A 13,543-nucleotide genomic window follows, 5' to 3' on the forward strand; every position below is an offset into this window, starting at 1 on the left:
AAAAATATATAAATGCTCCAGTTAGGTCCATAGTGTACACCGCTAGTACTGTCACGCTGATCCAGTGCATCAATCGTTCCAAAGTTTGCCTTGGACTGATTATAACCTATGAACTGTATAGAAGTGCCTGGAAGTATGAGCACTACTCTTTGAAACGATTGATGCACTGGATCAGCGTGACAGGGTGATGCGGGGAACCCCGGGGACTCAGATTTTTAAGAAATTGGTTTTAAATTTTGGTATGCTGCGTTTGTTAGTCTCCAAATAAAGTTTTGCACTTATACATGGATTATTGAGGCCTCTGAGAGCTTTTCTTCTTTTTCTTTTGTTTTGAGCTTGTTGTTCAAGTTTTTGAGGCCCATAGTGGGTGATATGGTTTGAGAGAGCTAAGCTCTCCAAGTTATATATTCACTCAGATCCATCTGTGAGGGTTACTTCTTAATATTATTGCTATGGTCATTACAGGTGCCAGTCTGTGCTTGTTATAAGTGCTATTCTGTGCTTACCATGGGAGCCAGTCTGTGTTTGCCGTAGGTACCAGTCTATGCATTGCATGCCATGGGTGCCAGACTGTGCTTCCCATGGGTGCCAGTCTGTACCTGTTATAGGTGCAAGTCTGTACTTGCCATAGTTGATAACGTGTTTGCCATTTTATTGCCATAGCTGGCAGAGGCAAGTTGGTGCTGCTGGTGTTGGTGCAGACCACTCAGTCAAGTCTTGGCCTCCAGCATCTCCAGAAAGAGTTTGTGCATTGGCACTGTGCTCTGGATCCGCACACTGTGGAAATGATGAAGCACCTTGCTGGCAGTCTGGCGGAGGAGGGGGAGGGTGAGGAGAAGCTGCCCGCCTCTCCGCGGCTCATTAGGGTGATGACTCATTTCATATTCATGTAGCGCCTCTTGCAGAAGGTCTTGCAGGTCCTGAACACTCTGTGCATCCTCAATTTGTGCTGAATCTGTGGCAGAGGAAGAGAGGAAGTCAGTTACTTGCTGGTTGTCAGAATAGGGAGGGATAAAGTCAGATTTATGGCTTCAGCAGGAGAGGGACATGAGGTCATGGCCCTTGGAGGAGGCAGAGAGAGAGAGAGGTGAGAGAGGTCCCCTTCCTCTCCCCAGGAGAGAGAGAGAGACAGAGGCAGGGTGAGAGAGAGTGGGGACACCCTGCATAATAGAGAAAGGCAGGGTCCATGCTCCAGCAGGAGAGAGAGAAAGATGGGGTGAGTCCTCTGTAGGAGAGAGAGAAATGCAGTGTGAGGCCCCTGCAGAAAAGAGAAAGGTGGGTTAAGGTCCCTGTAGAACAGAGAGATGATATGAGGCCCCTGCAGTAGAGAGAGAGGTGGTGTGAGGCCCCTGCAGGAGTGAGAGAGTGTGGCAGGGTGAGGTCACTGTAGGAGAGAGAGAGAGGCAGGATGAGGCTCCTGCAGGAGGGAGAGAGGCAGGGTCAGGCCTCTGCAGGAGAGAAAGAGGTAGTGAGAAACTCCTGCAGGGGTTAGAAAATGAGGCAGGGTGAGGTCACTGTAGGAGAGAGAGAGGCAGGATGAGGCTTCTGTAGGAAAGAGAAAGGCAGCGTGAGGCCTCTGCAGAAAGAGGAAGGCAGGAAGAGGACCCTGCATAAAAAAGAGAAAGCCAGGTTAAGGCCCCTGCAGGACAGAGAAAGGGGATGAGGCCTCAGCAGTAGAGAGAGAGAGGTGGTATGAAGTCCCTGCAGGAGAGTCATTATGCAGTGCGCACTGTATGGGATGTCAGTATATGCAGTGTTTCAGTATGCAGTGTACATTTTATGGTTTGTCAATATAGGCAGTGTCAGTATATATTTTACCAGAGTTGGTGAGCACCAGGGCCTTTAGTGTAACATACTCCTCCTTCTCCAGGCGCAGATGTCTGTATCGCTGTACCAGTTGTGTAGTGCAGACATAGAGGGGGCGCAGAGTGCAGATCCGGGACTTCATATCATCCATAATATAGTCCTCAGCATACACCAGCTTCTCTGGGAAGGGGAGAGATCGGAAGACCAAACCCAACAGCATCACCTCCATCCAAGATCCGCGCAAGAGACTCATCTGATCCACCAGAGACAGAGAGGAGAAACCTGAGGAGACCCATACATACATCATCTCTCTACAGTCATACATCATTATTATGTATTGTAGCACTGACCTCTTCTGCAGCACTTTACAAAGTACATAGTCATGTCACTGTCCTCAGATGAGCTACCAATTTAATCCCTACCATAGTCATAGTCTGATGTCCTCTCATACTATTATTATGTATTTATATAACACTGACATCTTCTGCAGAACTGTGTAGAGTTCATAATCATGTCACGGACTGTCCTCAGAGGAGCTCACAATCAAATCCTACCATAGTCATAGTTCAATATCCTACTAAGGTGTATTATTATAACGTATTTACAGTAGCAAAACAAAGTATGTGAACCCTTTGGAATTATATGGATTTCTGCACAAATTGGTCATAAAATGTGATCTGGTCTTTTTCTAAGTCACAATAGACAATCACAGTCTGCTTAAACTAATACCACACAAATAATTAAATGTTTCCATTTTTTTTATTGAACACACCATGTAAACATTCACAGTGCAGGTGGCAAAAGTATGTGAACCCTTGGATTTAATAACTGATTGAACCTTCTTTGGCAGCAATAACTTCAACCAAACGTTTCCTGTAGTTGCAGATCAGATGTGCACAACGGTCAGGAGTAATTCTTGACCATTCCTCTTTACAGAACTGTTTCAGTTCAACAATATTCTTGGGATGTCTGGTGCTTTAATTAGTGTCTTGAGGTCACGCTACAGCATCTTAATCGGGTTGAGGTCAGGACTCCAGAAGGCTTATTTTCTTCTGTTTATGCTGTTTATTTAAGGCCCGTTTCCACTAGCGCAAATCCGCATGCAGACAACGTATGCGGATTCGCATAGGCAATACAATTGGATGGGACTGTTTCCACTTGTCAGTTTTCATTTGCGTTTTTCTGTGCAGGATTTTTCTGCACGGTAGACCCCGCAGAATTCGGCTGTGTGTGGAATGCAGGTGAATCGCAGGCAATGTATTTAATAGGGAAATGGCATGCGTTTTTCTCCGCGATTCCGCATAAAAATCAATGTTAATTTATACAAGCAGTGACATGGTTAAAATCGCATATACCCTTACCTATGCGGAATCGCATGCGAAATCGCGGCAAAAAACGCATGCAGAATCGCATCCGCATGCGATTTCGTCAGCGGTGGAATCCAGGCGATTTCGCACCGCAATAGTGGAAACGAGCCCTTACTTACTTTGGGCCGTTGTCCTCTTGCAAAACCCATCTTCTGCTGAGCTTCAGCTGGTGGACAGATGGCCTTAAGTTCTCCTGCAAAATGTCTTGATAAACTTTGGAATTTATTTTTCCTTGGATGATAGCAATCCTTCCAGGCCCTGACACAGCAAAGCAGCCCCAAACCATAATGCCCCTACCGCCATACTTCACAGTTGAGATGTGGTTTTGATGTTGGTGTGCTGTGCCTCTTTTTCTCCCCACAGTGTTGTGTGTTTCTTCCAAACAACTCAACCTTGGTTTCATCTGTCCATCTGTATTGCTAGTACTGCTGTGGAACATCCAGGTGCTCTTTTGCAAACTTTAAACGTGCAGAAATGTGTTTTTTTTGGGGACAGTAGTGGCTTTCTCTGTGGTATCCTCCCATGAACTCCATTCTTGTTTAGTGTTTTTTACGTATCGTAGATTAGCTAACATAGATGTTAGCATATGTTAGATACTTTTGTAAGTCTTTAGCTGACACTCTGATACTTCTTCACCTCATTGAGCATTATGTGCTGTGCTCTTGCAGTCATCTTTACAAGATGGCCACTCTTAAAGCACTTCCAAGGCCAGACATGCAAAAATAGATCATTACCTGAGTGCTTTTTAAATCCATGGAGGAAGCAATTCTGCCGCAATTATTCACATAGAACTAGCCCCAGGTCGGGTCCCGACCCCACCCCAAAGGTCGTTTGATTATTCCCCTTCAAAGATGGCTGCCGAGCTGAGCCGCGGCTGCGCAGTTCGCATTGACGTGAGTGCGGCTGCGCATCTCTCAGCCCTCCAGCCGCGCCCGATTTATGCACAGGAGGATGCGGGGAGCGAGGACGCGGCTGGAGGAGGGCTGAGAGCTGCGCAGCCGCACTTGCGTCAATGCGTACTGCGCAGCCGCGGCTCAGTTCTAAGTGAATAACTGCGGCGGAAATTAACGGAGGACGCTGATGGCTTCCTCCATGGATTTAAAAAACACTCAGGTAATGATTTATTTTTGCTTGTCTGGCCTCGGAAGTCCTTTAAGGAGTGTAGCAGCAGTGCTTACCTTTATTTATAGACAATTTGTCTTACCATGGACTGATGAACTGCAAGGCTTTTGGAGATACTTTTATAACCCTTTCCAGCTTTATGCAACTCAACAATTCTTAACCTCCTGGGGGATACAATTATATCGCCCAGGAGGTGGCGCAACACTATTTTTTAAAAATTTTTATTTTTTAAATCATGTAGCGAGCCCAGGGCTCGCTACATGATAGCCGCTGTGCAGCGGCATCCCCCCACCCCCTCCGATCGCCTCCGGCAATCAAAGCAAACAGGAAATCCCGTTCAGAACGGAATTTCCTGTTTGGCTTTCCCCGTCGCCATGGCGACGATCGGGATGACGTCAACGACGTTGTGACGTCAGAGGGAGTCCCGATCCACCCCTTAGCGTTGCCTGGCACTTATTGGCCAGGCTGCGCACGGGGTCTTGGGGGGGGGGAGCGGCGCGGCACGGCGGGTAGAGGCGAATCAGCGCGGAGCGGCGGCGATCGGTATATACGCGCAGCTAGCAAAGTGCTAGCTGCATGCAACAATAAAAAATTATGCAAATCGGCCCACCAGGGCCTGAGAAATCCTCTGGCGGCTTACCCCGAGCTCAGCTCGGGATTATCCCCCAGAGGGTTAATCGTAGGTCTTCTGAGAGCTCTCTTGTGCGAAGCATCATTCACATCAGGCAATGCTTCTTGAGAAAAGCAAACTCAAAACTGGTGTGTGTTTTTTATAGGGCAGGGCAGCTGTAACCAACACCTCCAATTTCATCTCATTGATTGGACTCCAGCTGGCTAACACCTCACTCCAATTAGCTCTTGGAGATGTCATTAGTCTAGGGGTTCACATACTTTTTCCATTTGCACTGTGAAAGTTTACATGGTGTGCTCAATAAAAAACATGAAGACATTTAATTATTTGTGTGGTATTAGTTTAAGCAGACTGTGATTGTCTATTGCTGTGACTTAGATGATCAGATCACCTTATAATTCCAAAGGGTTCACATACTTTTTCTTGCTACTGTATATAGCACTGACATCTTCTGCAGCACTTTACAGAGTAAATAGTCATGTCACTGACTGTCCTCTGAAGAGCTCACAATCTAATCCCTACCATAGTCATAGCCTAATGTCTTACAATACTATTATTATGTATTTATATAGCACTGACATCCTCTGCAGAACTGTATAGAGTACATAGTCATGTCACGGACTGTCCTCAGAGGAGCTCTCGATCAAATTCTACTATAGTCCTAGTCCAAAATCCTACTATATTATTATAATGTATTTATATAGCACTGACATCTTCTGCAGCACTTTATAGAGTACATAGTCATGTCACAGAACATATCTTTCCAGGTAGTAAGGGATCTGTAAACCAATTTTTGTTGAAATTGTTCAAGGCGTTTTCAGTGATGGCAGCACATACATGTCCATGTTTGTACACACACACACACACACACACACTCTGTTATATACTGCGCCCTATACCGTCCTCACCTATCCCCCTATACTGTCCCTTATATTCTCCACACCCTTATGGACTGTATACCCCAACCCCTTAAACCCTTCCCTTATTCCCACAACGGTTGATTTGTATTTGGATATATATAGATATAGCATTCACATCTTCTGTAGCCATGCACATTATCTATACAGTGCCATATACTGGAGTGAATACAAGTGAGGGGTGCTCAGTTAGTTATGGTGGATTGGTGGACAGGTGATTAGTGAACAGTGTCTGACCTGGAATTTGTTTGGCCCAGCCGATGATCATCAGAAGCTCGCGGTCAGCGAGGTCACACAGTGTGGTCATGGCTTTGATGTTGCTCTCAGGAATGGTCGGGTCCGGCATAGCATAAATCTTCTCTGGCTCAGTAACCAGAAGGTGTGACACAATTCTTGTCCTCAAATCTACAAATAAACAAGAAACCAATCACAGCACTCCCCTCCTATAGAAAGACTGCAGAGTGCCGACCTGCAGAGTTACCCCTCCTATAGGAAGACTGCAGAGTCCTGACCTGGAGAGTTACCTCTCTTATAGCATGACCACAGAGTCCTGACCTGCAAGGTAACCCCACCTATAGGAAGACCGCAGAGTCCTGACCTGCAGAGTCACCCCTCCTATAGGAAGAGTGCAGAGTCCTGACCTGCAGAGTTACCCCTCCTATAGGAAGACCGAGTCCCGACCTGCAGAGTTACCCCTCCTATAGGAAGACCGCAGAGTCCTGACCTGCAGAGTTACCCCTCCTATAGGAAGACCACAGAGCCCTGACCTGCAGAGTTACCCCTCCTATAGGAAGACCGCAGAGTCCTGTCCTGCAGAGTTACCCCTCCTATAGGAAGACCGCAGAGTCCGACCTGCAGAGTTACCCCTCCTATAGGAAGACCGCAGAGTCCTGACCTGCAGAGTTACCCCTCCTATAGGAAGACCACAGAGCCCTGACCTGCAGAGTTACCCCTCCTATAGGAAGACCGCAGAGTCCTGTCCTGCAGAGTTACCCCTCCTATAGGAAGACCACAGAGTCCTGACCTGCAGAGTTACCCCTCCTATATGAAAACCACAGAGTCCTGACCTGCAGAGTTAACCCTCCTATAGGAAGATCACAGAGCTCTGTGCAATGTTATTAGTTCTCACCTATAGAGTAACCTACGGATAGTGCCAGCCTCTATACATGTCTCACTGGTAGTGTCAGCCTCTATATACCTCTCACTGATAGTGCCAGCCTCTATATACCTCTCACTGATAGTGCCAGCCTCTATATACCTCTCACTGATATTGCCAGCCTCTATATACTACTCACTGGTAGTGTCAGCCTCTATATACCTCTCACTGATAGTGTCAGCCTCTACTGTATATACCTCTCACTGATAGTGTCAGCCTCTATATACCTCTCACTGATAGTGTCAGCCTCTATATACCTCTCACTGATAGTGTCAGCCTCTATATACCTCTCACTGATAGTGTCAGCCTCTATATACCTCTCACTGATAGTGCCAGCCTCTATACATCTCTCACTGATAGTGTCAGCCTCTATACATCTCTCACTGATATTGTCAGCCTCTATACATCTCTCACTGATAGTGTCAGCCTCTATACATCTCTCACTCATAGTGTCAGCCTCTATACATCTCTCACTCATAGTGTCAGCCTCTATACACCTCTCACTCTTAGTGTCAGCCTCTATATACCTCTCACTGATAGTGCCAGCCTCTAAATACCTCTCACTGATAGTGCCAGCCTCTATATACCTCTCACTGATAGTGCCAGCCTCTATATACCTCTCACTGATAGTGTCAGCCTCTATATAACTCTCACTGATAGTGTCAGCCTCTATAAACCTCTCACTGATAGTGTCAGCCTCTATACATCTCTCACTCATAGTGTCAGCCTCTATACACCTCACTGATAGTGTCAGCCTCTATACACCTCTCACTGATAGTGCCAGCCTCTATACCCCTCACTGATAGTGTCAGCCTCTATATACCCCTCACTGATAGTGACGGCCTCTATATACCTCTCACTGATAGTGACGGCCTCTATATACCTCTCACTGATAGTGCCGGCCTCTATATACCTCTCACTGATAGTTTCAGCCTCTATACATGTCTCACTGATAGTATCAGCCTCTATATACCTCTCACTGATAGTGTCAGCCTCTATATACCTCTCACTGATAGTGCCAGCCTCTATACATCTCTCACTGATAGTGTCAGCCTCTATACATCTCTCACTGATAGTGCCAGCCTCTATACATCTCTCACTTATAGTGTCAGCCTCTATATACCTCTCACTGATAGTGTCAGCCTCTATACACCTCTCACTGATAGTGTCAGCCTCTATATACTCCTCACTGATAGTGTCAGCCTCTATATACCCCTCACTGATAGTGCCAGCCTCTATATAGCTCTCACTGATAGTGCCAGCCTCTATATACCGCTCACTGATAGTGCCAGCCTCTATATACCTCCCACTGATAGTGCCAGCCTCTATACACCTCTCACTGATAGTGCCAGCCTCTATACACCTCTCACTGATAGTGTCAGCCTCTATATTCCTCTCACTGATAGTGCCAGCCTCTATACACCTCTCGTCCATAGTGCCAGATTCTACATCCCTCACAACCCAGGATGCCAGTGGATGTTATGGTGGCACTCACATGACTTCTTGTAGATGGTGGGTATTCTGGTCAGGTCTTGGTCGTCAGATTCCTGGAATCTCTTGTATTTCTGCCGGCCGCCTCGTACCCGGTCCAGCCTCACTCCTGACAATAAAAATGTTTCTGAAGATGTAAGATGGGCACCTGTTATGTCAGCCTTATTCTTGATGGTAAGAAGTGGAAGCTAGTCTAGAGGAGGTGGGTGGAGGGTCTCTATATCACTGGCTGCTATGTGGTTGGGATGGGATATCATGTTGGGTGAGGTTGGCTTAATATGGGGGGTACATAACAGCTGAAGAGGTGGATCCAAATGCCCTCACTAGTTTCTGGTGCTCTTTAGTGGCAGAGCTGCTATTACACACTCACCTTCCTTCAGCATCCCAGCCTCCAGGCACTTGGCAAACCGACACGACTGGCAGGATTTCCTCTTCGGCTTGGTGATCTCACACTGCTTGGTGGCCGGGCAGATGTACTCGATGTTCCCTGTGTGACACAAAACCGCTCACAGAGTGCAAGTTCCTGTGTTCCAGTAGATACTGATATGATAAAGATTGTATTACACTATGTACACAGAGAATACAGTAATACATCTGAGAAGTTATTCTCTTCCCTGCTATTTGTACCATTATTCAGCAAGAGATCTCTCAGGAGGCTACAGACCTGCGTGGGATGCCTCAGGTGGAAGCTGTCACTCTTAGGCCACATGCTAGTTCCAGGATAGAGATATAGGGTTTATCCACCCCAGAATCAGCATTCAGAGATTGACACCTTCTGTTCTCAGCTTCTCACACACCTCATGTGCTCCATGACTTGCCTTCATAACAACTGGCATATAAAGTATGGGAAGGAGCTACAAAAAATATTGTCCAACCAATGAGATTGCAGCTAAAGTGTGGCCCCTCCCCTGAGGTCTCACCTTGGATGGTCCGCTTGAAGAAAGCTTTGCAGGCCTCACAGGATGCCACACCATAGTGATACCCAGACGCCACATCTCCACACACCAGGCAAAGGCGCTTGTGGCCAGCTAGCTGGTGCTCAGACCTGCTGGGGGTCCCAGTCCTCCCACAGACTTGAGGGGACACCTGGGTGCTTGGTGCCATGCCAAAGCAACAGCTAGAGTCAGAAAAGCTGCTAGGACTATGGTGGGCCAAATGAGGTACCAGAGAGCACGGATTGCTGCTCTCCCGCTTCAGAAAGATGGAGGTCAAAGGTCGGTCAGCAGAGGTCATCCTGAGAAGGAACCTACAGAAGGTACACCAAGATCATGTGACAAGAGAGAAGTACAGCCCTTTCGCCAAACATATCTACCAAAGAGGCAAATCCTTGTGTGTGTGTGTTGTGTACAGTGTGTGTACAATGTGTGTGCATACAGCACCTCTTGGGCCATACAATGTGTTTGCATGCAGGTCCCTATGGATGGTACTGTGTATACAATGGGGGTGTGCGCAGCTCCTCCTGGGCCATACAATGTATGTACAGTATGTGTGTATGCAGCTCCTCCTGGGTGATACAGTGTGTTCAATGTCTGTGTTCAGCTCCTCCTAGGCAGTACAGCGTGTGTACAATGTGTATGTGTTCAGCTCCTCCTAGGCAGTACAGCGAGTGTACAATTTGTATGTGTACAGCTCATCCTGGGCTATACAGTGTATGCACATTGTGTATAGCACCTCCTGGGTCATACAGTTTGTGTACAATATGTGTAGCTCCTCCTGGGCAGTACAATGTGTGTACATTGTGTATGTGTGCAGCTTCTCCTGGGAGGCACAGTGTGTGCACAATTAAACTTTTGTATACAATGTTGTATACAGCTTGATAATTAACCAATCAAATCCTGCAGAGGTAGAATTTTATTAGTCCATTTTCAAGATGCATATATTTGCATACAACATTTGCATAATCCTGCATCAACTCAAAATTATTTTCATCTTATTGACCATCCTGATGTACAATGTGTATGCATGCAGCTCCTCCTGGGCGGTACAGTGTGGTTTGGAGTGTCAGTTGTACCTGTTGTCTGGGATTCTTTCATCGGTGGTCATCGAGTCAGTAGTACCTGTATGTACAGGATTCTGGTATCAGTGGTTGCAGTGTCAGTAGTACCTGGATGTACAGGATTCTGGTATTAGTTGTTGGAGTATCAGTAGTACCTGGATGTACAGGATTCTGGTATTAGTGGTTGGAGTGTCAGTAGTACCTGGATGTACAGGATTCTGGTATCAGTGGTTGCAGTGTCAGTAGTACCTGGATGTACAGGATTCGGGTTTCAGTGGTTGGAGTGTCAGTAGTACCTGGATGTACAGGATTCTGGTATCAGTGGTTGCAGTGTCAGTAGTACCTGGATGTACAGGATTCTGGTATCAGTGGATATAGTGTCAGTAGGACCTGGATGTACAGGATTCTAGTATCAGTGGTTGCAGTGTCAGTAGTACCTGGATGTACAGGATTCTGGTATCAGTGGTTGCAGTGTCAGTAGTACCTGGATGTACAGGATTCTGGTATTAGTGGTTGGCGTGTCAGTACTATTACCTGGATGTACAGGATTCTGGTATCTGTGGATATAGTGTCAGTAGTACCTGGATGTACAGGATTTTGGTATCTGTGGATATAGTGTCAGTAATACCTGGATGTACAGGATTTTGGTATCAGTGGATATAGTGTCAGTAGTTCCTGGATGTACAGAATTCTGGTAACAGTGGTTGCAGTGTCAGTAGTACCTGGATGTACAGGATTCTGGTATCAGTGGTTGCAGTGTCAGTAGTACCTGGATGTACAGGATTCTGGTATCAGTGGTTGCAGTGTCAGTAGTACCTGGATGTACAGGATTCTGGTATCAGTGGTTGCAGTGTCAGTAGTACCTGGATGTACAGGATTCTGGTATCAGTGGTTGCAGTGTCAGTAGTACCTGGATGTACAGGATTCTGGTATCAGTGGTTGCAGTGTCAGTAGTACCTGGATGTACAGGATTCTGGTATCAGTGGTTGCAGTGTCAGTAGTACCTGGATGTACAGGATTCTGGTATCAGTGGTTGGAGTGTCAGTAGTTCCTGGATGTACAGGATTATGGTATCAGTGATTGGAGTGTCAGTAGTACCTGGATGTACAGGATTCTGGTATCAGTGGTTGCCGTGTCAGTAGTACCTGGATATACAGGATTCTGGTATTAGTGGATATAGTGTCAGTAGTACCTGGATGTACAAGATTCTGGTATCAGTGGTTGCCGTGTCAGTAGTTCCTGGATGTACAGGATTCTGGTATCAGTGGTTGCAGTTTCAGTAGTACCTGGATGTACAGGATTTTGGTATCAGTGGTTGGAGTGTCAGTAGTACCTGGATGTACAGGATTCTGGTATCAGTGGTTGGAGTGTCAGTAGTACCTGGATGTACAGGATTCTGGTATCAGTGGTTGCAGTGTCAGTAGTACCTGGATGTACAGGATTCTGGTATTAGTGGTTGGAGTGTCAGTAGTACCTGGATGTACAGGATTCTGTGTGGTTGGAGTATCAGTAGTACCTGGATGTACAGGATTCTGGTATCAGTGGTTGGAGTGTCAGTAGTTCCTGGATGTACAGGATTATGGTATCAGTGATTGGAGTGTCAGTAGTACCTGGATGTACAGGATTCTGGTATTAGTGGTTGGAGTGTCAGTTGTACCTGGATCTACAGGATTCTGGTATCAGTGGTTGGAGTGTCAGTAGTACCTGGATATACAGGATTCTGGTATTAGTGGTTGGAGTGTCAGTAGTACCTGGATGTACAGGATTCTGGTATTGGTGGTTGGAGTGTCAGTAGTACCTGGATGTACAGGATTATGGTATTAGTGGTTGGAGTGTCAGTAGTACCTGGATGTACAGGCTTCTGGTATTAGTAGTTGCAGTGTCAGTAGTACCTGGATGTACAGGCTTCTGGTATCAGTGGTTGCAGTGTCATTAGTACCTGGATGTACAGGATTCTGGTATCAGTGGTTGCAGTGTCAGTAGTACCAGGTTGTACAGGATTCTGGTATTAGTGGTTGGAGTGTCAGTAGTACCTGGATGAACAGGATTCTGTGGATATAGTGTCAGTAGTACCTGGATGTACAGGATTCTGGTATCAGTGGTTGCAGTTTCAGTAGTACCTGGATGTACAGGATTTTGGTATTAGTGGTTGCAGTTTCAGTAGTACCTGGATGTACAGGATTCTCTGTGATTGGAGTATCAGTAGTACATGGATGTACAGGATTCTGCTATTAATGGTTGCAGTGTCAGTAGTACCTGGATGTACAGGATTCTGGTATCAGTGGTTGCAGTGTCAATAGTACCTGGATGTACAGGATTCTGGTATCAGTGGTTGCAGTGTCAGTATAGTACCTGGATGTACAGGATTCTGGTATTAGTGGTTGGCGGGTCAGTGGTACCTGGATGGACAGGATTCTGGTGTTAGTAGTTGCAGTGTCAGTAGTACCTGAATGTACAGGATTCTGGTATCAGTGGTTGCAGTGTCAGTAGTACCTGGATGTACAGGATTCTGGTATCAGTGGTTGCCGTGTCAGTAGTACCTGGATGTACAGGATTCTGGTATTAATGGTTGGAGTGTCAGTAGTACCTGGATGTACAGGATTCTGGTATCAGTGGTTGCCGTGTCAGTAGTACCTGGATGTACAGGATTCTGGTATTAATGGTTGGAGTGTCAGTAGTACCTGGATGTACAGGATTCTGGTATCAGTGGTTGCCGTGTCAGTAGTACCTGGATGTACAGGATTCTGTGTGGTTGGAGTGTAAGTTGTACCGGGATGTACAGGATTCTGGTATTAATGGTTGGAGTGTCAGTAGTACCTGGATGTACAGGATTCTGGTAGCAGTGGATGCAGTACCTGGATGTACAGGATTCTTGCATCAGTGGTTGGAGTGTCAGTAGTACCTGGTTGTAGTGTTCCCAGTCTGTTTTCGGAGCTGTGCATGCTGAGAGCTCACCGTTTCATCTGGAGAGGTCTGATGAAGGTGGGAGCTCAGTGAGAGGAGGGCTGAGTACAGGTGGAGCCCTGACAGGGGTCATGAATTGTGAATACGGTGGAA

At 46.5% G+C, this 13,543-nt stretch overlaps 1 protein-coding gene across 1 annotated transcript; it reads right to left on the minus strand.

Moving 5' to 3' along the window:
- Window positions 1-620: 620 nt before the first annotated feature.
- On the minus strand, window positions 621-6,193 carry LOC137532068 (steroid hormone receptor ERR2-like). The gene is made up of 3 exons (XM_068252198.1): window positions 6,081-6,193; window positions 1,819-2,088; window positions 621-955 (listed from the first exon to the last, which is right to left on the minus strand). The coding sequence occupies exons 1-3, from the start codon at window positions 6,187-6,189 to the stop codon at window positions 711-713; spliced, it is 624 nt and encodes a 207-aa protein (XP_068108299.1). The 5' UTR covers window positions 6,190-6,193; the 3' UTR covers window positions 621-710.
- Between the last annotated feature and the right edge of the window lie 7,350 nt (window positions 6,194-13,543).

This window comes from Hyperolius riggenbachi, chromosome 9 (genome assembly GCF_040937935.1).
Source record: "Hyperolius riggenbachi isolate aHypRig1 chromosome 9, aHypRig1.pri, whole genome shotgun sequence".
NCBI lineage: Eukaryota > Metazoa > Chordata > Amphibia > Anura > Hyperoliidae > Hyperolius > Hyperolius riggenbachi.

Coding starts and splice junctions, on each gene's coding strand:
- LOC137532068 (XM_068252198.1), bottom strand. CDS start 6,189: ATGCCGGACCCGACCATTCCTGAGAGCAACATCAAAGCCATGACCACA. Junction 2,089..6,080: donor CTGGGCCAAACAAATTCCAG/GTCAGACACTGT, acceptor GGGTCTCCTCAG/GTTTCTCCTCTCTGTCTCTG. Junction 956..1,818: donor CCTGGTGCTCACCAACTCTG/GTAAAATATATA, acceptor CCTCTGCCACAG/ATTCAGCACAAATTGAGGAT.